Source organism: Monomorium pharaonis, chromosome 7 (assembly GCF_013373865.1).
Source record: "Monomorium pharaonis isolate MP-MQ-018 chromosome 7, ASM1337386v2, whole genome shotgun sequence".
Taxonomy (NCBI): domain Eukaryota; kingdom Metazoa; phylum Arthropoda; class Insecta; order Hymenoptera; family Formicidae; genus Monomorium; species Monomorium pharaonis.
Genome location: NC_050473.1, coordinates 2167744 through 2194208, shown reverse-complemented (window position 1 = coordinate 2194208; position 26465 = coordinate 2167744). Strand labels below are relative to the sequence as shown.

Below are 26465 nucleotides of genomic sequence, written 5' to 3'. Positions count from 1 at the left end.
CCCGAGGATAGCTTGCTGGTCACATCGTCAGAAAGTACGTCGCTGCGTGTATGTATGTGTAGATCCATGTGTATGTGTATGTATGATTTGAAGTGCATGTACCTTAATAGCCAAGGAACGCCCTGTCTCGACAAGAACGCCCACATGTAGTTAGACTAACAGGACTATGCGTGTCGATATCTTCGGGAATTTGGACAAAAACATACCGCCTCGTAATATTGCGACATGATAAATAAATGTCGTACTCGTTATCATCGCATACACAACTGTTTAGCTGATGCGACACTTGTGCTCATACTGACTTAACGTGTGAGCCTGAGAATATTTTACGAAACGAGTGGAAGTTATTAAGCAATTATAAAATAAAATATAAAATAATTAAGTCCGTATTATAATATAAAGATCTCGATCAATCATGATTTTTTATTTTACGACTATTTAAGTTTAAATTAATATTCACGCTGAAGAAGACTTCGTAGAATCGAAATGATTATTTAATGTTATGAAGTATTAAAGACATTTTTATAATTGACACCTAATTGTTTATTGACCCACATAATACTTGATAGTGAAATTGATAAATTTAAATGTTATTGACTAGGTTACAAAAATTATAAATAATCACAGCAGTTATTATATTACCGTATTAAGAATATTGATTTCTCTATTACAAGACGTGTACATGTATGAACGAATCAATATCTCGTTTACGGATAATAGAACGAACGGAGGTTTCGCGAAGCCGCGTTAAAGATCATAATTAGATATAATTCTAATGTAGGTCGTACCGTGTTCATTCAATATGTATTCAATTGTCGCGCTATAACGTGAACATTACATTGCTGTCGCGCTCGCGGCTCTAAAGAGCGATCTAAACGACCGAGCACTCGCTCGGCCGCTTATCGGATAATGAAAAAGTAATTAGTGCCCTTCACATAAGCAGTCACGAAGGATCGTTATCTCACATGGTACAAATTTCGTACGTAACGGCCGCTATTTATCAGGATTCGCGTGTGTGCTAGAAAAAGAAAGCGGGAAGCAAATGCAACACGTCCGATATATGGTCGGAGCCGGTGAAGAAATGTATCCGCCTGAGGGTGGAATTTTGTAACTTCTCCTCGCTGGCCGCGACACGAATCTCACTTTCCCGGGACTTTGTTTTTCCGGGGATCGTGGCGATTTGCCCCCTCGAAGAACGGAGAATGGAAAGTTAGTCTTTCGTAGCGATTTTTCCAAGTTTCCTTGGGGGATCACATTACTAGATTAAGTCGGGCTCTTTTCAGCGATCCTCTTTGACCCGCTTGTCGGGTCTGTTGCGTCGTTTTCCCTCGCCGGAGCGCTTTTCCCGCGCCCTCGAGTTAGTAGGTAGGGGAGAAAAAAGACGCGCAAAGCGACGCTTGCCTTCCCATTTCGACGCCTGGATATCTGTCCTTCTCCTGGCTACCGTGTCCTTCTCTGTGTGCCGTTTCTTTTTCGCGCGGACAGAGAGAGAGAGAGAGAGAGAGGGGGGGGGGAGGAGGAGGAGGATAAGAAACTAGAGGAAGATAAGGCGAAAGTGGAGCGCGGAACTTCTGCCTTGAACGCCTGTCCGGATCTAGGAAGGGTACAGGTCGAGAGAAATCAGACGTTCGTTCCGAAGCAGTGCTTGAAACATTTATCTGGAGATTCACGGCGAACCCAAGCGCGACTTTTGAAAAGTCTCGTTGCACTTTTAAGACTGGTTAAAACTGACGTTTCATCGATCTTGAAGCAGGTTTAATCGTCCGTAGTTCTTGGAACGAGTACGATCGAACGGGAGGAATTAATATCAAGTTAAGCTTGAAAAGAAATTGTGTACATTTCTTGATCATTGAATTTTCAATTACTCACTTTAATTCGTACATATTTCTTTGTCGGCATACTTTTGTCGTGTTTTAACGGGTTAACTGAAATGTTTATCGCGCAACGTTGAATTTCTGACATAATAAGAAAAAAAAGGGATAAAAAAGATTATCCGTCAAAAGGATAAGATGTATGTAATGAGATTGCATTTAATGAAGATCTTCAAGATTAAAATTAAGAATTCTAATCCGTCAGTGGATCTCTTTGTTCACGAAAGGCTTACCTAAAACGTCAGGACATTTATCATGCTGTCTAAGAAGCGAGAATAAAGCTGCTTCCGACTACCTGCATTTATCGTCCTATGCTCCCGACGCAACGGCCGAGATGTTTCACGCTAGAAAAATCTCCTAACTTATCCCGAAATCTCGGCTTTCCAGGCGACACGAGCAACAAGGGCGTGCGCCAAGATAAAGCTCCGGCTACTCGCAATGCTTGTAAAAATTCGTGAGGGGGCCTTGACTTAGGCCTAATCAAATTGTAAATTCGCTAAAGATGCAAATTCGCCGGATCGGACGTCTATCTGAGAACAACGAGCGCGCACGCTACAAAACTTGCTACGTTTATTTTATTTTATTTTTTTTTTTACGTACCAAAGCGGAGCATCTACTGCTCATTTGCATACACGCTCCGAATGGCAAACGATTTCTCTACGTCCCCTGTGTGCTCGTTTCCTATATATCTCTTCTGTATCTATCTACTTCGTTGACGATTAATTACCAGGAGATCCAGATCTGTTTTATAGTTGGATGCATCATACTATCATTGTCGTGATATCATTCAACGCGACAAAAAAAATGAAATAAAGATATTTTTAATATTTTAATGTTTAACAATATTACTATGTTGTAGTTTGTGGCAGTTTTCTTTAGAACTAAAAAAAAAATTTTTTTTCTTGAATAATGTGAGCTAAAAATAAACTGTATTGTATAATATTCGTGTCATAAAACATAATTTATTCGAATAATTTTAGGTACGCATCTGTACTTTTATTTTTAAACGCATTCTTCACGCCTGTGAAACCGTTCAGTCTCCTCGTTTGCGACGAATCGCGGCGAAAATGAACCGCGAACACGATGGAGATAGCGCGATTCCGATGAAATATTGACACGTCCCGGGGATTTATGTCGTAGGTTGTAGCGCAGAACAGACAGGCCGCAATAGTCGGATAAATTAACAGCACGTTACTAAATATAAAAGAGGAAGCGCGACTGTGTATTTCCAGTCCACACGAAACTCGGCGTTGTACGACTCGGTGGGGCCGGTTGACCCTTCAGCCGTGATTAAGGGCTTCGATTTATCGAGTGTACGTCCCGGCATTCCATGGCATACGAGCACGAGCAGGGCGGCACAGGATGGACGTGGTGAACAAGGTGGAGCCGCGCACCCTCCCGTAGTCTGACTGATATCTTATTTATTTCCTCGGTCCCGCTGTAATATTCATCGCGTAGAAATTGATTTGGAATTAGGTCTCCTCTTAGACCTCCTCTTAGACCTCTCGAGTTTCCGGGCTGCTCTTGAGGGTGGTAAGCAAAGTCCTCGGTAAAAGAAATTACTTCTTCAAGTAGTCATTCGCGTATCCCATAAACAGAGTTTCTAGTTATTTTATAATTTTCTCGTGCTTGTTAATGTTGCCCATAAGTGCTACGTAATAAGATATGCAGTGTTACTTTAAAGTATTATGAAGGATCTTGCGATGAAGTCACGCAGAAGTAATTTGTGACTTGGTGAATAATCTGTTTCTAATGAAAAAAATCGTGTTTTTGTCAAATAATTAAGAAAAATAGTTTCGCTTCGTATATCTAAGGAAATTAGAATTTACACCTTCCATTTACACCTTTAGAATTCCGATAATAAGGCTCTCGCTAACAGTGAAAGTAACTTCCATTAGTTTTCTAAGTGTTTGGATCATTTAGATAAAGAAGATGGGAGAAATTAAAAGAGAGACAATTGTATTTTTCTTTTATTGTATTTGCTTGTATAATGATTATGTTAAGATCAGTAAAAAGTGAAATAACGATGTGGTGTGCGGACACTCGCTTTCCGAGTCGCTGCATATTAGCAAAATCAAGCGTCGATGAACACGCGTCACCCCTTCGATTGCCGGGTCTCCAGTGCCTGACAATTTAGCCAAAAGTTCCGTCGTCGAAAAGGGTGAAGGGGCCAGGAAGGGGTGCACCCAGGCACGTAACGAAGGGACGTGCGGCGGCATGGTCAGCGACCCTCGTCGCGGCAGAGGGTAGGGTCCGAGATTTCTCTTGATAGGACGAGGCATTTTGTCAAGCGGCTAAAGTAATCCGAGCCACGCAGCCGATGGGTGGTGGTTTCCGTGGGCGGACGAACACACACGAAGTCGTCGGAGCTGAGGTCGAAGAGGAGAGAAGAGGGAGAGACGAATTTTCGTCGGGAAGCTCGCGTGCCGGAGCGGAGCGTGGCGTGCGCGCCCCGTCGACGTACGGCGGTCGGCGTTCCTTTTCGGATCGGTCGATGGCGATGGCGATGGCGATGCCTTGCACACAACGAGCCGACGGACGAAGTCAGCCGACGTCGGCTGGCGTGATTTCGAGCCCCGTAGAGACCACCGCCGGATATGAACCTAACTTTACCGCGGAGAGAGAGAGAGAGAGAGAGAGAGAGAGAACGCGCGCGGCCCTCGTGATGGTGCGCCGCGCACGGCTGGGCTTCGATCAAAGTCGAACGAACCGAAAAGCGACGGGCTGGCGGACGCCTCGTCATTCGTGAAAGCCGAGGTGTGCGCCTCGATCGTTCTCCAATCCTCGCGTCGACGCCGCGCACGGCACAAAAGAGTGTTAATTGTGAACGGGAAAGTTGCACGTGGATAGATTCCCTCTGACGCGGCATCACCGGCGGCCGGCGCTTCCTGAAAGGAGAATCAGAACTCCATTAATGAATCAACCCCTCGGCATTTCGAAAGCCTTTCACGATCTTACATCGCACGCAAGGGAACCGGCACACCCACCCCACCCGGCAATCGATCACACGTGCGAAATTCGAATCCTGGGAACATCAACATCGGTAATGTGCCGCTGTTATGAGGCTCTTAATGGGGAGAAAGATTAGCCTCGGATATAACATTTCACCATTAACATTTACATTCGCTAAGGTGGCTTATAAATAAGAAACACGAGTGTTATTATACAGCGGAAATGTAATTTCAATAAAACGACGTATTCGAAGACTCGAAGAGGTGCAAATATACTAATAAAGACGCCGTGTCATATAACATCCTCCTAGGTGCATCGGGTTCCAGGGTTAATAGTAAATGTTTCATAACTTGCTCGCTCTCTTGCCATCGACGCGATCACGAAACGTAAATAACGTCGTCCTACGTACGTGGTTATTTCGAGAGGGAAGAAGTTGGAGAGCCGCGCGCTCCATTCCACGGAGGAAGCGCGCCACGGTTCTCTCCGTTGAGTTTTTGATTAGGTATGTCTCTTTACGCGGGTACCACCGACGTCGATAAGTACCACTTTCAAGTAACTTTCCTCAGCCTCCTTCGTCGGGGTCTTGCCTATACTTGGCCGTGCCTGCGCCTTCTCCCTCCTCTCTTCCTTCTTCCCTGTCGCTAACTATCCGGTCGACTATCTGTTCGTCTCTTCCTCACCCACGAAGCGAAACCACGAACTTTCTGGTGCCCGCTCATCCCGCTCGTCTATTCCGCCGTCGCCGTCGCCGTCGCCGCCGCCGCGGATGCTGGCTAACGAGCGACGTTAGACAGGATGCAATTAGCAGAAGTCCTCTTTTGAGGCCGGGTACATGTCTCTTCTTTCCCGTGCCGCGTCAGCGGAGCGCCACGGCGCGGCGGCGCGACGGTAGAGGAAAAAGCTGGTACATCCTCAATTGAAAGTCACTTCGGCTCTCGCCTAATTTATTTCTTTCTCCTCCTTGTCCGAATGCAAATGGCGGCGTCGCACCGTTTCCCAACTTTTTCCAACACCCCAGCCTCTGACCACGTTCCTCTGGCACGGTCCCTTCGGGATTTGTTCGTTCCCATCGCGACGGGGCACCCCGACGCTTTCTGCCTCTTTCTCTCTCTCTTTCTTTCGCAGTATCATCAGTATTCCTCTCATTTGTCTCGCACTGATTGTCCGGGAAGCGTAATGGCGCAATCTTCTGAGCCGTCGAACGAGAAGCCGCAGAACGGTGGCATCGAGCGCCCTACTTGAACCGTTCGCCAAGTCACGTATTATACTTCGAACGACGAACTGTGTGTACGTCGGACGGCTAATCAATTTCTTTTCGTACCGCAATCCTCGTGGCAATTAAGTCCTGATAGATAAAAGTGTGGATGTATCTGCCGCGCCGCGCCGTCGCTCATCGAGAAAAATGTTCGACTTGTTTCCCCCCTCCCCTCTCTTTTTCTCTTTACAGTAGACAGTGAATTCTCACGCCATTCAGAATACGAAAGCAATGGATAGCTCGACGTATTTGATGCACGAAATATTTTGTATATTAAGAGATATGTTTATAGAAAATATTTAAAAATGTTAAAATTAGAAATATAAGAAATATTAGAACTTTATTTAAAATTGTTAAGTTCCTGACAAAAGTATTCTTTTTTAAAATAATTTTGTAATGCTGAAATATAAAGTTGTTCAATATTTAGCTTCAGAAACATTAAATTTTTAATTCTATTAAATATATTTTGGATCCATATTTCTGTACACACTTTACGTAATTCGTAGCAAGTTTCGTAAATGAAATTGCATGTAATATTATGTACGCGAAAATATACAAAATTGTAAAAAGTGCATTGTACGTGAACTTCGAACACAGTTATTTAAAATAGCTTGTAATTATTTTATTTTGAATATAGGGAGCATCGTAATTGTACAGAGATTCGACGGGAAATGTATCCAGGGAAAGAGGAGGCGGGCGATTATTCCAGGGGGGCACACGACGAAAATTCGTAATTACAGGATAATCGAGCGATAATGACTCTCAATGATTTAACGCGACGAAACTCATCCATTAACGTTGCCAATGCTCGACGATGGAAAGTTTTTCGACGCAGACAGAAAACCGCATCGACCGGATACGTCATGGAAGGGTGTGCGGCTCGCTCGCCGAAATTCCCAGGATCGGAATCGCTCGTATCTACACGCCGCGACCCGTAATGACGTTCGCGAATCAGAACATGGATGACCGAAACGAAATGCATCGCTCGCTACGCTCCGATTCACACAGCTCCCTACACGCGCGCGCGTACGCGTGCACAAAATCATACATATCTACGGAGCATCGCGTTTAACGGTGAGAGGGGGTCATGGACGACTAGCCCGCGTTAAGGGTCACGCTCGATCGCATCCTACTTGAGCTCGCACGCCGACCGGTCAATGCACGTCCGTGGAACGGGGCAGTAATTTCTGATCCCGGGGCACGTCGGATCGGCCGGCGTGTGCGGAGGAGGAGAATGGCAAACGACGCGACAAAGAGAGGGAGAGAGAGAGAGTGAGTGAGATGCATCGTGCATCAAGAGATTGCCGAGAGTATGCTGGTGGAGGGGACCGCGGACGCGCGTGGGAGCAGAAACAGATTCCTTGACCATAACCGGTTCGCACACGCCGCTCACGATCCCTCGCGCGAGTTTACGTTGCCCCGGGTTAGGTAAGTTACTCCGGACACGGGGTTAAGTAACCTTCCAGGTCGAACGAGAAAAAGTCATCGAGAGAGCCGTCCTACGCTTCCCCCGTGCCCTCCATCGATTTATCTTTCGACTTTCGCTGCGTTGTCGGAATCACGCGTCTGCCTCTTCGAGTGCTGCACTCGCATAATAAGCAAGACGAGTTATAGTGCAGACTATAAATAATATTTGTAACAACTAGACGTGTCGTACAATATTGTGTAGTTTGCACTTTTTTTTATCTTCATACATCATCTTTCCAATATTCTCCGCGTCAGTATTAACGTAGATTAGTAATAATTCTATTGTACAATACATTAATGATAATATTTGTCGCTACAGACTTAAACAATTATTATTGCTGGTTAGACTTTCGGTTTCTTAGAAAGAGAGAGAGAGAGAGACGAGCGTCGTTTCGAGAAACGACTCGTGACTTATTAATAGCGTATATCGACTCGGAGTCGGGCGGCGAGTAACGCTTATACACGGAAACGCGTGTATAAGCGCATATCGAACGATCAACCTCGCGTAGCATCGAAGTATCGGAATTTCTCCGAGGAGTAACTAGAAGGGGAGTGAAAGGGTAGTTTCCAGGCGCTGGACGAACTCGACCTCGAACCAACCGATCAACCGCCCGTCCGTCTACCCGTCCGTCCGTCCGTTTCGCGGGTCGAACGATACCGAGCGGAGCGGAGCGCGTGCATCGATGCCGCGTAAGCAATATTGATCGAACGGGTGCATTACGGGGTGACCCAGGAGGAGGCGGTCGGTGACTATGGGGGCTGCTGCGGCACCGGGGATGGCCGGGACCGAACCCGCGCACCAGCTTCATTACAGGACTGACTAGGGGGGCCGTGATACGAGTTCCGCTCTTCTCTCGTCTTGTGTGTCGCGCGCTACCGCCTCTTTCCGCCTCTGTCGCCTCTCACGCGTTCTCCATTTCTCCCCCTCCCACCCCCGTTTCTCTGCCTCTTCCTCTCTTCCTGATTCCGATTATTTGCTCTTACTCTACTCCGCTTCTCCCTTGCCTCTCTTGCCTCGCTGCCTGCCTATCTCTTGGCTACAGCTTACTCTTTGCCAACTCTGGCTTCGACTATCGACGCTTCACGCTTGATCGCCAACCCTTCTTCTATCTATCTGCCTTAGCTTCCCTCTGACCCGTGCGGTCAATGAGATCCATGCCGAAGATATTAATAGGCATAGTTCACAAAGTAGATAGTTTCCCGCGTGCGGGATACGCGTACGAAAAGTGCGATCTCGTTGCGAAACGTGGAGATGTGTGTGTATGTGTGTGTCTGTGTGTATGTGAGATAGATAGATAGATAGAGAAAGAGAGAGAGAGAGAGAGAAGGGGAGAGAAAGATTAGCCCGGAACGCGCAGCGGGAGCGAGCCGAACGAGCTTTCGATTAAATTATCGACACGTTATTCCACTTACGATGTTGCCCGGTCGGCCCTGCATACAGCGATATCGTAACGTTATCTCTCACTTTATCTGCGTTATACGCTATCGCTCCATCGTGATTGTCAATTATAATATGAAATTTCGACACGTAAACAGCGCGCCACTTGATACTTCATTATATAATGACCCGATGCAATGATCCACTTAATGTCACGGTTTAATAATAACGTCGAAAGGTATCGAGTTTTGCACAAAGTACCATTTTGCTGAATCCAAATATCTCGCAAGAGAGCGAATAACATGGCAAATTTCTGTAAAACGTGCACAGTAATACATTGAACAGATCTTCTTGCTACGTTCTCTCAAATCGATGCGCAATTCTTTTTTAATATCACTATCGAAGACGTAGTTATCGATTGTCTAAAAGAAGTGTTGAACTGGTTTCTATTCTATTTCCTGTTTACTCATGAACAACGTGAATTTAAGTAAATATATTGCGAAGCCGCCTAAAAATCCCTCATTTATGAAAATAAGTTAAATCACATTATATATAATAATCTCGCTCTTTCGACACTCGAAACTCGCGATTAATTCAGATTTCGTATTCGATGATGCAAAATTGACTTTTGATCATGCAGCGCAATTATCATACGTGTCTTAAACATGTAATTCTATCAAATTACAATATATAATACGATAATAATCAGTTTATACACTCATATTTCTGACTTGCAAAATTCTTTCGTTATCTTTTTGTCAGACCTATGACAAAAGTTAAATAATAACAAGATTCTGAAAGTGCAATAACGCTTTTATTAAGGATTTATTTTTCATTTTTTCATTCACTTTGGGCCGTCGTAACATCTTTTCCATTAACCCTTATCAAGCAAATCGAATCGCGACAAGTCATCCCCATTTTCAAGGACTCGATTCGCAATCCGCATGCGCGATTCATGTGATTCTCAGCCTAGCGATATCTCTGGCCACCAGCGTTTGGCCTCCCCGTTTTATGTCTCTTTTGTTATAGTAAATCGAAGCGACGGAATTACGCCGCGCTTCGTCAGACATCGGTATGTATACGTACACATACACGTGGTGGCGCGTCCCTCATCACTCTGCCTGATTAATTCATTGCGCGAAGTGCGGGGATGTACGTCGGTAGGGTGCTCGAGAGGGTAGGAGGGTACGAGAGTCCGGCGACACGTAGCAGAGCAGAGCGCGTAGCAATGCAGAGGGGTGGAGGATGAGGCTGTTGGAACTGTTTGACGCACACACGGGCTACCGGCTCGGTCGGACGTTTTGATTCAATGCTGCCTGGACGCATTGATTAAATGACTTCAAATTAAAACGGATAGCGCGGCAGGTGCGCGAGGGTAGCGATATTGGCGGAGAGAGGTGCGGACGGAGGGGCGGGCGGTTGGGCGCAAAGCCACGAAGTCGCTAACTCCGAAACCTACGCGCTCTCGTGCGGTCTGGGTTTCGCAATGGAAACACGAGGGTGTGTGAAAATCGCGCGAGTCGGAATCCCAGCACGCGGGACGCGATTTCGCGAAGCGTCGCGAAACGGAAGCGTTCGCGCTAAATTGCAATTGAGGAAATCGATCGCCTTTAATGACTAACATGGATTAGGACATGCGAGAAAAATTATGCAAGTATGCAAGTAATTTTATATACTTAATTGATACGGTCTTTATAAGTGGGATAGATACAATAAATTCCTTACGGAACTGAGTTAGGAAACTGCATCCACGGTATATGCGGGGCAAGCATGCGGGGACGTTTATTCCGTGTAGGAAAGATCGATCTTCGGCTGCTTCCGAGTCGCCCTCTAGAATTCCGCCCTTCCAAACGCCAATTCCTTTTCTGCCTCGTTCTGACGCTCGTATGCGGTCGGTCGATATTCCACCTTGCGCCTGTCTATCACTCAAAAAGATCCTATCTGCCAGAAACGCGACGACCTACTTCGGTCAGTGGCGAGTCATGCGATATCAGCTTGTCGAGGAGCGATTTGTATTACCGAACGGTACTTCCACGGTATTACGTTCCCCGGGTAATCACGCAAGATTTTAAACGATTTCATCCGATTTACGGGATTAATTTGAAAGTAAGGTCAAAGTGTGCGAAATAACCGCACCATCGTACTGCGAGAGTCGAGGTATTTTTTTCCATTCAAGCGGGAGTATTCGAATAACTCAAATCGAATCCTTCCCTCGCGGACACGCTTTCATATTTAAGACTTGTATTTACGCCGGATGTGCTCCGCTTTAATATTCCGGTTGATAAACAGGAAATGCTGCGAAACGCAGATATGTTTGTGTTACGTGTGCTCTCTCTCTCTCTCTCTCTCTCTCTCTCCAAATCTTCCTAAATAATTTGGTAAACATGACAGTAATAGATACATTTATGCGCACACATTTCGACATGATAAAATCGTTACATTTATATACGTTAGTGATAGAGCACGCGCTTAGAGCAGACGTACTATTAATGCAAACTGCGCGCTCAAGATACAAACAAAATAAGAGAAACTTCGATATGTTTCCCGCATTTAACTTGCAGAGAATAAGCAATTTGCTCGTTCTGAAAGCGCCCAACCTCGCGGTAATATTATGCCTAACTGTAACTATATATATTTAATAACCGCGCGCTACGCCGCGCGTACCCGCGGCAATATATTTCGGCTGCAAACATAAGTCAGAATTCTGCACACGTTTCACAAATACGATTCAGATCCATTTGCAAGCGCGGCCGCGCAGATATTCCCAAAAATCGCTCTCGGGAAACGAACTAGCTCGCGCTACGCGGATGAAACAGTCCGGTGTAATAACGTTAATCTCAAAACTCTGTATTAAGCCCCCGAACGATGTAGTATCCGTGTCCCCGCGCGCGCGCCTCGTCGGCAACGCGCACGGTAATATTCGCGCCATTTTATAGAGATATCGAGTTAATCTATCGAGGTAATAATTTTCTGCTCGCCGACCGCTCTCCCTGTCTCTCTCTCTCTCTCTTTCTCTCTCTATCTTCGCGCGTTACGCGCGGCCGCGAATCGTCGGCACCGTTTCGCTAACGAAGCATTAGGATATCAGTTTTGAAAAGCAAAGTTTCCGCGAATATCCAGTTTCCATATATCCAGCGTCCATCCAGCGGCGTCCTTCTCGACGCAGCGCCGGTCGCTGCAGTGCCGGCACTATGTTCGCCCCGCCGTTCGATCATTCGCATTATGCGTGCCAGATATTAATCCCGTGTAATCGCATTATGGTGCCCGCGGCTACGCGCGTACGCCGTACGACGTAACTTGTGAGAATGTAACCGATCGCCAAAGGTTACAACACACGGCGGAGCGAATGTATTACGGTAAGATGGGATTAGATTGCACCCGCAGGGGTAGCTTTGCGCGACGGTAAATAGAGATTGTAACGTCGTTTAATACCGGTGAAAATAATTTGTTAGCTGCAATTCGCGTTGAAATAGCTGCGAACGTCTCTCCTTGGAAAGATACGTGTGTACGAACGTGTATTTTTAGTTTTCACTTGAAGTTGACGTTGATTGAATTAAAGGACCGGATTTCTTTGACAATAGCTCCGAGGTCTGTCCTTATTCCGCTGCGAGGTTGCCTTTGCCGCGACGTGATCTAACTCCATTTTACGGTATCGCACTCGTGTGACGTTGACGGTAGCATGGAAGTTTCAGCCCGCGAAAACGAATTACTTCGCGCTAGGGGATGAAGTAATAACGCTGATGCCGGGGGTTGCTATGTGGCCATGTGATACAACATGCGCGGACGGCTGTGGACGGACGATGAATGGCCTCTTTGATCTGCATTTGCTTTGTATAACGCTAAGAGAGCGGAGAGCATGCGTATAGTAGTCGATATGGAATATCGTGCATCCATCTTCCGTAAGGTTGTCTGATTACACGAGCCTTTTCTGTGCAAAAGGGACTTCTCATTGGCTCTGCATTACGATTTGCGTTACCATTAACTACTGACACCGACTACGGTCGACCCGATACGCGAGCCAGAAAGAGCGGTTGGGAATCAATAATACTGTACTCGGGGAAAGACGAGGAAGACCTAATGCTGATTACTATCGGCAATATGAGAGATGGACGAGAAGAAGCACGATAGATTATGCCGTTGGATTAATAAACGTAAAGGAGAGTACTATAGTGCTTAAAAATAATTAAGTTTTTATTAAAGAACGAATGCTATAATGTGATAATATTAATATACGGTGTGAAACTGTCTGTTTTTCTTTAATTACGTGCACGTACATATATAGTTGTAGGTATAATTAGAAATTGATTAAAAGTTCTTTGAAGAAAAAAGATAATGCATTTACAAGTGAAAAAAGATGTCCCTAAAATTTATAAGAAATACAGATTATAATAATATGATTTATATAAAGTTAGATTTTTTTTTACTTTTCTGGATAGAGGATTGCAAAGACTTATTTTTTTTAGTATTAAAAATCGGTATTAAGTAATGTTTAATATTGATAATCAAACAAAAAAAAAAAACTGATATATTATCAAACGAAGCGAAATAAAGAAATACGTAATTTCTCTTTTACAATAAAAAATATCTTTTACACCAGTTTAAATAATAAAACCGGGAACTTGTGGTACTGTGGCGAGCATGATCGTTTATAGATCCTCCGCGCAAATGGGCAAATTTCTCCTGCAGCGCGACTGCGGACCGCTGCTCGGCCGATCGATTATAGTTAAGGTAACCAAATTATAATATAATCACCCCGTAATCTCTTCGCATTGGCTACGCGCGGGTCAACCAGCGGTTTATCACCGCGCGCGGCGGATGCTGGCAAGGCTGAAATCCATCAAGCGCCCCATTGCGTCGATGGAAACCATTGCCGTTAGTTTCCTAAGCAACCGATAGCAGGTCGGGATTAACTCAGGGTGCGGGTTAATGCTTGAGGCTTCACAAATGACGTACGTTGTGTATGTGATCGAACAAGAAGAGAATGCGAGAGGGTAAGAAGAGAGAAGGAGCGAGGGGGGAGGGAGGATCAGCCGCGACAACCGATGATACGAGATCGATCTTTCGCACGTAAATAATTGGATCGCGGTTACTTTGTACGACGATAGCTCCTGGTTGGCTAATAACCTCCTGCCCGATATCCAAGACGGTTGCTCGGCAGCCGCATTCTATACCCAGTTATACGCGTTCAAATTTACCTAATGCAATTGCTTTGTACACATTTATTGACTGTATTCCGTGGGAGTCTTTTAAAAGCTGTTTTCTCTTCTTTTCTCTATCTCTTTTAATATTAATTTTAGTATTTAAGTTAAAGCAGATTTATAAGAGATTAAAACAAAACGTGGCGGGTCATTATTGATTGGGTCAATCTGAATTTTAGCTTTCTTTATAATGACTTTAGCGTTATTTTTTGAACCAATGTAAAATTTTATGACATTAAACAATAAAAATTTTCCTAATTATAGATATTTATGGATAAGATTGATTTTTCTGCATGTTGTCTGTGAGTTCAATGCATCAAATATTTACAATATAATAACCAATTCAACGTGTCTTATATTGACATCTGTCCGGTTCAAATGTGGGTCGCTATTCCACTGATGTCAACAACCAAAACTAACGCAGTTACCAGTGGTGCATGTAGTACTAATTGTTAATTACTATGACTGACGGACACATGAATGTGAAACAATAATTAACCAAACAGACTTTTCGAGAAAACAGAAATTGCAGCAAACATGGGACGATATTTTGAAAATACCTTAAAACGTTTGCTTTATATTTTATATATATATATATATATATATATATATATATATATATATATATATCGTAATCTAAATACATGTAGTACCAAACGCTGGTTAAAATCTGAAATCAAATATGATAACAAATAATGACAATAAGTAACAAGGAGGTCGATATTTTAACTAACCCGTATTAAAATTTTATTGGCTTGATACGTTGCACTTTCAAATCCGTGGCGTATTAGTTCAGCTATTGGGAATTAAATCAGAATAAACGCGAAATTTGAAACATAAAAGTTTCACGTTAGTTCGGCTAATTGAATTTCAAATGTGTGTCTTGCTGTCATGGAATCTAGTCTATCTTTTCTTTCCAAACACGTTATGAGTAACTAGAGTACATCAATGTTGACAAACGTTGCCGTCGTTTTCTGCTTTCTCGTCCCACATGTGTCTCTCAATGCAAGCTTGAAAATATATCAGTACTCGTCAAAAACGGTTTGATCGATCAATCGAAAGAGGATCGTGCATTTGTACATGCATTCTTGTCACATGAAGTGAACGCATGAAAGAATAGTTGTTCAAGAAAAATATCAAAAAGCAAGTTATTTTCGATTAGTAGCGAATAAAAAATATTTGACACAATCTCAATAATAAATATCGGCCGAAACTAATCGACAATTATTACTTGTCCTAACTAAAATATTTTGAACAACACGTGTGTAGTTGCTCATATTTCGGCTGTACACATTGGGTAACATTTTTTTTATTACGAAAACAACTTTGTGCTTTTTATTCTTTGGCAAAATGATTCTCGTTACGAGCGCGATTTCTTTGTCACTTTGTACCACTGTAACGAGAACCTGGATCATAAATGTTCTGAAAATCAAAGAACGAACTAACAACGTTGCGTCGCGACGGGAAATGTCAGTCACTAATTAGTGCCACCGACAATCGTTCGAGCGATTCGACGTGAAACCCAAGCTGTCGGCCATCAGCGAGGGCGGTCGCGCCGGAGGTCTAGGTAAAAATACGCGAAAAAAGCGGATCTCTGCAGCGTATTCGTCGGGACTTCGCGACAAAAAGGGTTTTAATTTCCGGTGAGAAAGACAAGCCGAGAGTCGGCGGCTTGGTCGCGCGCGAGAGAACGTCGGCCGGCCTTAAACAAAATATTACTACAGCTCGACGCGCTTCACGGCGCAGACCGCGACTTTACCTTCTACTTTCCAGCCTTGTTTCGATTTAGCAAAGGGTTCTCATGTTCCACGAGCGGTTATTTACGCCATTCTTTATCCTCGAAATTACCATGCGACATAACAATCTTCGCGATTGAAATTGCTCAGGAACAAAAAGAGCCTTGAAAATTTATCTTAATAGTGCGCTTTTTCATCATTTTTTTTTTTTACATAAGTGAATTGATTTTATAATTACAGATTTAACAACTGTAAAATTATTTTAAAATAAGAAATAGAAATAGAATATATTTTTTCGGGGGAGCTACTTTCTTAATTAAAGCTTTTTGCATGTTTCGCAAGATTATTTACATAATTTTATTATTTATACATTCCCTGACATGTTTTTTACTGCCGTGTTTGTCACGATTCAATTTTTAGTGAGCTCAATTCACTTGAGGAAACAAACCGATGCAGAATTCAAAACGTCCGTACGCTCGAATACGAAATATCTTGTGCTGAATAAATTAAGATACCGCGAAGAATTGTACAGTTTTTCTCGATACACTCGGGAGAAACGTGTTTCACTTTTGTTTTGAAAAACCGCGCGGTGGAAGGCAAACCGAGTGCGTGCCGTGGCGAATTTTTAGTGTCGGCCCCATCTTTCACAAACGACGATTCGATTCAGCGGCCACGGCCGTCGATCCTGCTTTCTGGCGCGGTATCCTCCAATACTTTTTGCCTGGCTTTTATGATCCGCGGGCCGAATAAACTTTTACCCATCCCCTTCCCTCCCCCTCCTTACCGTACTTCGGATTCCATAAGACCACTTAAGTCGGCGAGAAGCAGCGAGTCCGCAGGGGGCCGACGAGACATGAGAACCACTTTTCCGCGGTTCCACGATTCGTCGTTCGCTATAACCGGGCATGTCCGTGGCAGGAAGCGTTACGACGCCAAGCGGAGAGCCAGGAGAAGGAAGACGAAAAGATATTGGCGCCGAAGTTTAAGGAGAAGAACGTCGCAGGAGCGTCCTGCTGACTCGGCTCACTTCGAGACGAGTCGACGAGAGAAACCTGGAAGTTCGTCTCGCCCAGTTTCTCATCCTTCCTCGTCGACTCCATGTCCTCTCGGATACCACTGTCACTCTCGTATATTCTCGTAATGCTGTCCTTCGTCTCTGCCACGATGTCAGGGCTTCCCTCCCGCGGGATCGACGTAATCCTCTTCCATCATTTCGCAACGACGATATAAAAAGAGTACTTATGTCGGTTCAATTATGGAGACCCGCGCCAATAAAAGCACACCGTTCCGCGCGCTCTCTTTCTCCCATTCTCTTCTCTCCTCCTTCCCGTTTTCTTCACTCGAAACGTCTTGCGAGTCACGAGTGAAACTTCTATCAGCATGATGATAAAAGAATGAACGTTATTGCGCCGAGAAGTATCCGAGAAGTATCGTCGTGACTTATTAAATTAGAAGCGAAATTAAATCGACCACACAGAAAGGTATCCGAAGATTTAGATAAAATATCTAGAAAATATTCTATTCATTAAATCATCAAAAATGTATCAATAATTGCGCTTATAAGCCTAAAAATAATATAATCAATTTATTCCTATTTAATTTATTGATTGAATACACATTGATAAATTGTCATGTAAATTTCTAAAGTGTAAAATTTCGGACAAAATTTTATTACAGTAACCCAACATTTGATAACCGTCTACGGATTGTATTCCGAAAAAAATTGCTTGATTATTCTTATAGTTCGCGTGCTATCGGAAGTCTTATCTACATGTTGGAAACCGAGAGGAAATGATAGTCTTTTAATCAGAATATGATAAAACGATGGTCTGCATCGCGTACATGAGCACCATCACGACAGCTGTCATTAATCACTTTGAATATCGCCGGACGAAGCATTTATCTAACGTCTAGAGCCTCTGCGTTTATTAATAAAGGCAGCAACACAACGACGGTCATTTTATGTCGCGTAATTTCACTACTAATTACAATCGCTGACGTTTGTCAGCTTGCTCGCTCGTGACCAGAAACTCGGACTGAAGCTGAAATTCGCGAGCATGCACAATTATGCAATTATTAAACAGATTGCTTTTGACAAAATTCAGGCGACGCCCTTTTTAGCCTGCTTTACTTAAGGGGTTAGACCCCCTTGACGGGCTTAAAAAATAGGTGTTTTTTGAACGTTGATTAACGGAGAACTATAAAAACTACGAAGTTGCTATTTGGCATATGATCTAAGTATACAATAAACATATAAGATATAAAATTACAATTAAAAATATTAATAATTATAGGAGTTATAAATTTATTACTAAAACGTGTTTTTTTTTGCGCGGTCAACTGGTGTACCTAATTCCGCCATTTTGGCTTGTCTGAAACAAAAAACAAAAATATTTTCTTATAATATAGTGTATTTCTGAAGCATTGACCGAACTTTTTCTAAATATGTTGAAAATTAACCTCGCAAAAAATTCTTGAATATTTGGAACAAATTTTAGCCAAAAAATTGTTAATTATTTTGTCAATATTTTTTAAACTAACAATGATATTACAAAAATCGTCGGTCAATGCTTAGATATTGTTATAAAGATAATGTGTTTCAAATTTCAAGTCAATCCGATAATTACACTCTGAGAAACCTTGCACACCGTTTTGAAAAACATGGTTTCGAGAAAAACGCGTTTAAAGTTTTACAACACATTTTTTCAATTATATCGTAAAATTTTTTATTCTTACCGCTAATCTGCCATTCCTGCTTCGTAATATAAATTCTTCTTCTCGCACAGGGAATCCTGAATGGACATTCTTTCTTGTCTGCGCGCAGTTCGGCTTTCTTTAGACATTTGCAACATTCGCGCCTCGGCGATCGAAATCCGTCTCTCGTCCAGAGTTTCACAAATGCTATTTGTAATCGGACCGATAGTAATGTCCATTATGTTCATCATTAAAATAATGCTTGCATAGCCTTTATTGAATATGCTGGCGGCAATATTTGTAGCTATTTCCACGGTTTTTAAGCCACTGAATAATTTTTTGGGAGCAAAGGACCAAATTAATCCGTTAAGGCTTTCGTTATTATTTTGAGTGTAACCACCCACACAACGCTCTAGCAAATCATCCCTGCTCAGTTCTTCATAGATAGGGGTGATTGCTTTTATGACATCTTGATGTAGAGCTGGTTTATGAACATATTCTGTTAGTTTATTGTTCGCCTTGGCCACTTGCCAGGTGCACCAACTATTTGGCCCAGGAGGACAGTTGTCGTGCTGCGGATTATTGTCGGTAGAACATTTGTGTTTAAGCGTAGCCCATATTGCTGTTTTCATTTCTTCTTTTGAATCCTTATGTCTCCTGATAGCCAATCCATAATACACGCTCAATTCGTCTATCAATTTAGCTGTTAATTTCCCTTTTCCTCCTAATCCTTTCGTGTCTTTCTTTACTTTACGGAGCCGTGCACCCATTCGTTTTTGAACGTGACCGACACATTCTTTTTTATTGATCAAGACATCATCTCCGTAAGGTCGAGATTCAACAATTCCTTTATATGTCTTACAGTCACCGTCGCCGATGTATGATGTATATTTCACGCCATGTAATTCCTCAGATCTTGCGAACATTTCTACCGCTCCGTCTACTTCCATTTTTCCCGCGTTTCCTTCGTGAGTAATTGAGCACGTATCCTTATGTGATTCCTCCCACGTTTCGAATTCCTGTGTATTCTCAATTTTTTTTCCATATTCGCAACCCTTGCAATATAATGATTTTACGATAATGTCTAAAACTTTGCCAGAATGTATACCAATTAGCGACACGACACCTTGTAAGGACGAAAAACCTCGCTTTCTCCATGTTCCGTCACCAGAAACATATAATCCTGCCAGTTCAGATGTATTTTCTGCTTGTGCTGTTAACAGTTTTTCTTCACAAGCAGCTTCAGAAAATAATATAGAGGTGACAGCTTTCGACGCGATATGTATATTTTCTAAAATGTCATAATATACATTTTTGGTAAACATTTTTGAAATGTCCATTAGACCGCAAAACTTTTTTACTCCATCATAACCAATTCCGAGAAGTCTCATAACAAATACAATCCGTCTATTAATTTCATACGCGTTTTTAATAAGCGGGCACGAATTTATATACCGCGGTTCACAATTGTCACAATTTACAACCAATTTAAATCCAAGTCCGCAAATATTCGATTCAGAGAAATTTATATTGCCATTACATGTTTTACATTTCAACATTTCGCTCAAACTCGAAAATATCGCCACAAAACTAATTATTCGATATCCATGCGTCGCACTTATCGGTACTTCCTCGTCAGAATGTTTTAGTTTTTTCGCGGAAGAACTCGTTTCACCAAAGGAATGACGATTTGGCGGAGTTGGTCGTTTTTTAGGTCTGCTAGCACGTCCTAATATAGATCTTGAACCTTTTCGATTAATTCTTTTTTGCTGATCCATTTCGTACACGTGCTTCGTCGTCGATGTATGACTAACGACTGTAGAGATTTAAACTGTCGAAAAATACGTTAGAAAGTAGTGGAGGGGACTCTAGGCACATAGGGACCTCAAGGGCACTGAGCCTGTTTTCATCTGCCGATCTCATTCTATTGCTGGCGCGCTCGGTCTATTGTTACGCGCTGACGCGCAGGTACAGGAGTCCGTTGTAGACTCTATATCTCGTGAAATAATTCGAACTTTAACTTCGGACCTTTTGCATGTTATTTTAGAGGCTTCAAACTATTTTTTAAAGCAAAAAAAAAATTTTCGATTTTTTGAAAATTGTAAAGGGGTCTAACCCCTTAATCTGTAAATAGTGTGTTCCATCAATACTCATTCAAAAATACTATTTCATTAAATAAGTAAAATGATTCAGTTTAATCTCATTTTATTTTCATCTTACTTTTGAGAGAGAGAAAGAGAAGGAGAGAGAGAAAGAAATATTAGTTAATAATTCAATTGAAAGTTCTTTCGAAGCAAGACAATTCCAATTTTATGGTAAAATTAGATCACACATATAATTATGTATATGTCTTGCACGTATCAATAATTTATTAGAAAATGTGTCAGAAAGTAATGCGGATATTCTATATATGGCACACGGGTAGAAATGTATATTGATTTTTATTATACCACCGACATAAGTTGAAAAATTAGAAATCAGGTTATTTAATTCGATAATGGAAAGGAATATATGAATCGGAAACTTCATCGAAAATCAGTAAGCATTATCATGCAATAAACCACGTTTTAATATTACATATTAATTCATTAAATATTTAAATTCTTTGTCTCACATAACGCAATATGATTAAACGTGTAATATGAAATTGCATATGTGTCTTGTTAAATTTGTATTCTAAAAAAATCATTCTATTTCTTTTTTTTATATTATGGTTTTCTTTTTTGTTTTTAGTATTAAAATATATAAAAATGTTAACTATGAAGCTGAAACAACAATACCACCAACCAATATTTTGCAGACTCTGAGCTGGAATGAAAAATATTCTATTTTCCATTGTTAGCTTTCGCAGGTTACTTTTTTTCACACTTGTATAGCGAATATTATTCTATGTACGTTCGAATTATAAGCAACAAAATAGAATCTTTCATTGCGCGCTTTGTAAATCGTTACTAAATATCGGTAGTAAAAAAAAAAACGGAGACGCGAAATAGCGCGTAATTTGGAGAAGGGGTGGAGGGGGCGCGTTAGGTCGATAAATAATATCGGCGCTCCGTAAAACGCGGAACTAGGTAAAAACAATCGATGAACAATTCCGCAACATCTGCGCCACTTCTCTGTGTACGTGACCGCATCAAACCCGATAGCCAGCAAAGCGGGAGAGTGCTCTGTGCGTTTACACGTCTGCTCACAGCCGGCGGCTGTATCGGACATCCCGTTCTCTCTTTCTCTGTATGTTTCCCCTCTGTATGCTCCCCCGTCCAAAAGGTACCGAAAAGCCCACGTCGGGGCAACGAATTTCGAACAATAAGCACGACACTTCCGGTCAAGCTTGGACCGCGCTTTAGTTTCCGGCCTATAATTAGTCGCCATCCGGGTGAGAGATAATTAACTGATAAGAACCAGGCGAATCCTGGAGCGCGCTACTCGAGTACGAAAATGACGATATCAAGAGACCGGCAATAGGTTGAATCGCTAACGATATTCAATACTATTGAGGCAATCTCAATAGTCTCGCCCCGATACTCCGATACTTTAGCATCGACACTCTCCGCCTGATACTTTGAAAGTATTGACAGTTCCTTGCATTATCGCGACATATATATCGATTACGTATGTATTATCGCGGCATCGAACCGACAGTATATTTTTTTCGGAGAGAAAAGCGTAGGTATTACCATTAATTTTTATACATAATACTTCTATATTTATTCTTTTTATATTTTATCTAAAAAACTATTTTTTATTGAATGAAATCTAAAGGGTTTTTATTGAAAGCTTTCCAATAAAGAACTATCTCTTCATATTTAGCAACAATTAAAGTAATATTTTCTTTTCATATTGATGTAAACGATATTTCATCGATATTATATTTTATATTGAATAAGAGAAGGGGAGCGCGCGATGAAAGGAAAAAGACCCCAGCGAAGAGGATCGCAAACCGGCGCCTCTACACGGAGAGAATTTTCTCTTAAAAATTACCCTGAAAATCGTGGTAATTGTGAGACAACGTAAACCTTGGAAAATTTTACCATACTTTTAATAAAATTTACAAAAATTTAGTAAAGTTTAGTAAAATTTTAAGAAAATTTGGCTAAGTTTTAGTAAATTTTACTATACTTTTAACAAAATTTACTAAAACTTAGCCAAATTTTCTTAAAATTTTACTAAACTTTACTAAATTTTTGTAAATTTTATTAAAAGTATGGTAAAATTTTCCAAGGTTTACGTTGTCTCACAATTACCACGATTTTCAGGGTAATTTTTAAGAGAAAATTCTCTCCGTGTATTAATAGGCACGCGTCTGGTGCGCTTCGTCATACGTCATCATTTTATTTTTCCGGCTACCTCCCCGGCAGCACGCTTCCTTTCATCTCGAGCCTCGCGGGAATGATGATACCCTTGTATTCTGTCCACCATTCGGTTTCATCACGCGACCTCGAAAATGCCGTAAATTGTTCGCCGACGCGTCGCGGCACGCGTCTTTTACTTCTATTCACGGATACAAGAAACTGCAATGAGACGTGGCGCCTAGAAACAGTCAGACGTTCTCAAGTCAAAGTCTTTACGAAGTACGTAAATTATGATTTGTTTGCGTTGTCACGATTAGCTCCGCCCTTACTTTGTAGCGTAACTTAAATATATTACAATCACATTTACGTTAATTCATTGGCAGAATTTAATTATCGTCATTTTATTCTTTACTATTTCGATTTCTTTCATATCCTTTGCAACTTGAAAAGCAAAATACTTTGCTAGGCTTTCAGTTTTTCATGTTTATTAATTGTTTACTGAATAAAAATTAATCAGACTTTATTCTTTTCTATACACAATAAGTATCTGAGGTCAATTGTAATTACATAAGTATCAGCACTAATTTCTAAAGTTGAGGAATAAAATTAATTCGAAGAACATCAATATACTTATAGTTCACAATTAATGGCGAAACATATCCGATGCAAATACATGCTGACCACTACTGTTACTGGTTTATGTTCTCCTAGCACGAACTGAACTTACTCGCGCGTTGTTGAGCGGAATAAATTAGGATTTTATACTTAGCTGAGGGAATAGACGAATGTAAACCGCTGCTTGTCTGCAAGTTCGCTGATAAACGCAGCTGTTATGGAACTTGCACGCAGTAACAAAGTTTATCCGAGTTTCTACGTATTAATCGGATAGTTCGCCGCCAGGGAGTTGGTTGGTTAATTAGTTAGTCAGTTACTCGATCACTGCGTTATCTTTTATAGTGCCTTCTTCCTTCGTCAGCCAACTTTTATCCGACGAGTACGTTTTCGCATAAAAATATCATTTCTAAATATTCCGCTCCAAATATTCGATAAACTTCTTCGTCTAAACGAATCGTTTACTCACGTTGTAAACTAAATAAACCGCTGACACAGTTAAATCGCTTTTGCGATAAAACTTGATTTAAAAATCTAACCAAATTAATCTTTTTTTTTGTAGCAACAAAAACTTTTTCAATTATATTTTACATATAAATTAGTAAAGCCTGTGTTATATGTAGAAAATTTCTCGATGGAGCAGAATGTTATTGTTAGAACACGTCACTTATACAAGATGCCATAATAAATTGACTTTCTTAGCACTATGACACACGGGATATGAATAGATAGCAAATTATTCACGATTTAGCGCGAGTAATGGAATCACTCAACATAAAAATAAGAACGAGGAATATTTGGTCATTATTAAATATATCAGTGCGGTTTTTAAATTTATAACGTTCTAGATTCTCGCTCGACAAACACAAATTGGAATTTTGTACGGAGCATCTAGAGTTAAATATAAAAACACAATTCTTACAACACTGTTTAATATTAAATCATAAAAAGTTCGTAAATTGACAGTAGTATTGCAATAAAGAACGGCAAACAAAACCGGGAGAAAAACACGTTGCTTTGCAATAAAAATCCGAGCGCGTTTTAATGCGTCGCGCGCATCTATTATTTTGTGCTTACGGATGCGGTTTGAATCTTGTCCACCGAGTACATATAACGGGCCGCGAGATATCGGGGCGCAATATACTCTCCTTCTACTCCACCGGTAGGCTAAATTTATTTTTAATTAACGTGCAAATGAAATGCACCGTCCAGTGCTTCTTGCTTATCGGAGGCGCCACTCGCGAATGTTGATAGCGCGACCACCGAGATTATTTCCATCCCGTGAGTACGCGGGCAAATCGATTGTCCGAGAAGTGACGTCATTATCGTTCCGGAAAACGATACGAAACCGATATGAAACACCGCATTTCTCTGGATTTCGCCATTGTAAGCAGAGATTTGAATCATCGAAAACGATCGGTTATGCAATATCACACGTAGTATAATTTCAAATGGCCCTAGCATTTTATCAATTATTTCCCAACGACTGATACACATGAAACTTAATGTAAATCACGAGTACAGAAAGGCACTGCTCGATATGATTTTCTAGGATTTTCTACATGTAGGTACATATCACAGTTTCTGGGACGATCAATATTTACCGAATTTCCCGATCGGATTGAACAGACGAATCTCTCTCGTCTTACATATCTATCACAGAAATTTGATCATACTGTTTGTTTGAAATAATTGGTGTGTATGATTCTAATCTTAGGTATTAGTCGGATTTTTTTACACTGTACAAATTTATCTTATCTGGTTAGCTATAAGTAGTGAACCCAAATTGTGTTTCACCGAACAAATCTGGCAGCAAAAGACGAGGCGCGTGTAATGGAAAGATAAACCTGCTACAACAGATTTATTACATCCGAGAGGATTATACTCCTGGTTTTCTAAAGGGACAGTATTTTTCGTGTAAAACAGACACGACAATGTACGAACAACGGCATTTCCAACGAAGGGAGCATCCGCTGTCGCTGATAAAGCGTTTTACCCGCGAAATTGATTTAGTTAGTCGAAAAACTGGCACCAAATGGCATACCCGTAGCTGGGGTAATACGGACGCCTATATTACATTAATTAACGCCACTGATACGTGCGAAACGCGTATCCACGACCGTAACGTTAACGCATTAAATCGACCATTTCCGGTTGATTAATCGACGATTGATGACCCTGCGCAGACTACATGCGTAATAAACTGATTTAGGACGATGGTACTAACACGTAAAGCAAGTCGGAATGGATATGCATGATGTCCACGATGCTGTCATGAATCACTAGACACACAACTGTCCACGGTATAATTGCTCATTATGCAATATGTTTAATTAGTCTGTACGTTGCGGACTTTTGCTTTTTTAAACATTTAAAGAAAGATGAATGTACATATTTATTATATCTATATAAAATATAGATATATTTAATATTTATTAAGATTACAAATTAAATTTATCTTATTTCTATATTACATAAATTTAATTTGTAGCCATAATGGCTATTTAATACGTAAAGTACGCGAAGAATAAAATATTTCTAACTTCTGACTGTAACAAAAAATCCCTCGATAAAACGGATGTGCGGCGGGAAAGGTAAAAAAAAAGGACAAAAAGGGACGCTTCTCTTTGACTGAGCGAAGTTCATTTGGAAGGCAATTAAACTTGTTCAGTAAATTAAGCGCGTAATGCGTAGCTGGGTATAGTTCGATGGTTGCGGGTCGCGTCAGCTGTTACGTTCGCCGAGCCCTTATTATACCGAGTTATGAATTTTTGGTGGGGATGAGGGGGATGAGGCGCAACACCCAGGAAGCGCGGCATATCGGCGAGATAGCACGCGGCTGAGGCTGCAGTAGTGGTAGCTATTTAACACAGAAGGCCCCCAGACGTCTGTGGATGGGATTGTCTCTCTATCTGATCTCGTATTCCTACTTCTCTCTTTCTCTCTTCTCCGCGTGGCGCAGCGTTTGTGCACCAACCCCTTGCCATAGGTCGTAACCTTCCGGCGTGTC

General features: G+C 41.6%; 2 protein-coding genes and 1 long non-coding RNA gene across 11 annotated transcripts in view; 2 read left to right on the top strand and 1 right to left on the bottom strand.

Moving 5' to 3' along the window:
- LOC105829490 (teneurin-m) overlaps nucleotides 1–26465 on the top strand; it is a 533228-nt gene that overhangs the window by 392299 nt on the left and 114464 nt on the right. The gene's annotated exons all lie outside the window — the stretch shown is intronic.
- Nucleotides 1–26465, top strand: part of LOC118646462 — a 96334-nt gene that overhangs the window by 64792 nt on the left and 5077 nt on the right. The window lies entirely within an intron of this gene.
- LOC118646460 lies at nucleotides 17989–22242 on the bottom strand. The gene is made up of 2 exons (XM_036289437.1): nucleotides 18594–22242; nucleotides 17989–18229 (listed from the first exon to the last, which is right to left on the bottom strand). The coding sequence occupies exon 1, from the start codon at nucleotides 20327–20329 to the stop codon at nucleotides 18596–18598; it is 1734 nt and encodes a 577-aa protein (XP_036145330.1). The 5' UTR covers nucleotides 20330–22242; the 3' UTR covers nucleotides 17989–18229; nucleotides 18594–18595.

Bases quoted from the DNA above. Each gene is read 5' to 3' on its own strand.
- LOC118646460 (XM_036289437.1), bottom strand. From the start codon at position 20,329: ATGGATCAGCAAAAAAGAATTAATCGAAAAGGTTCAAGATCTATATTA.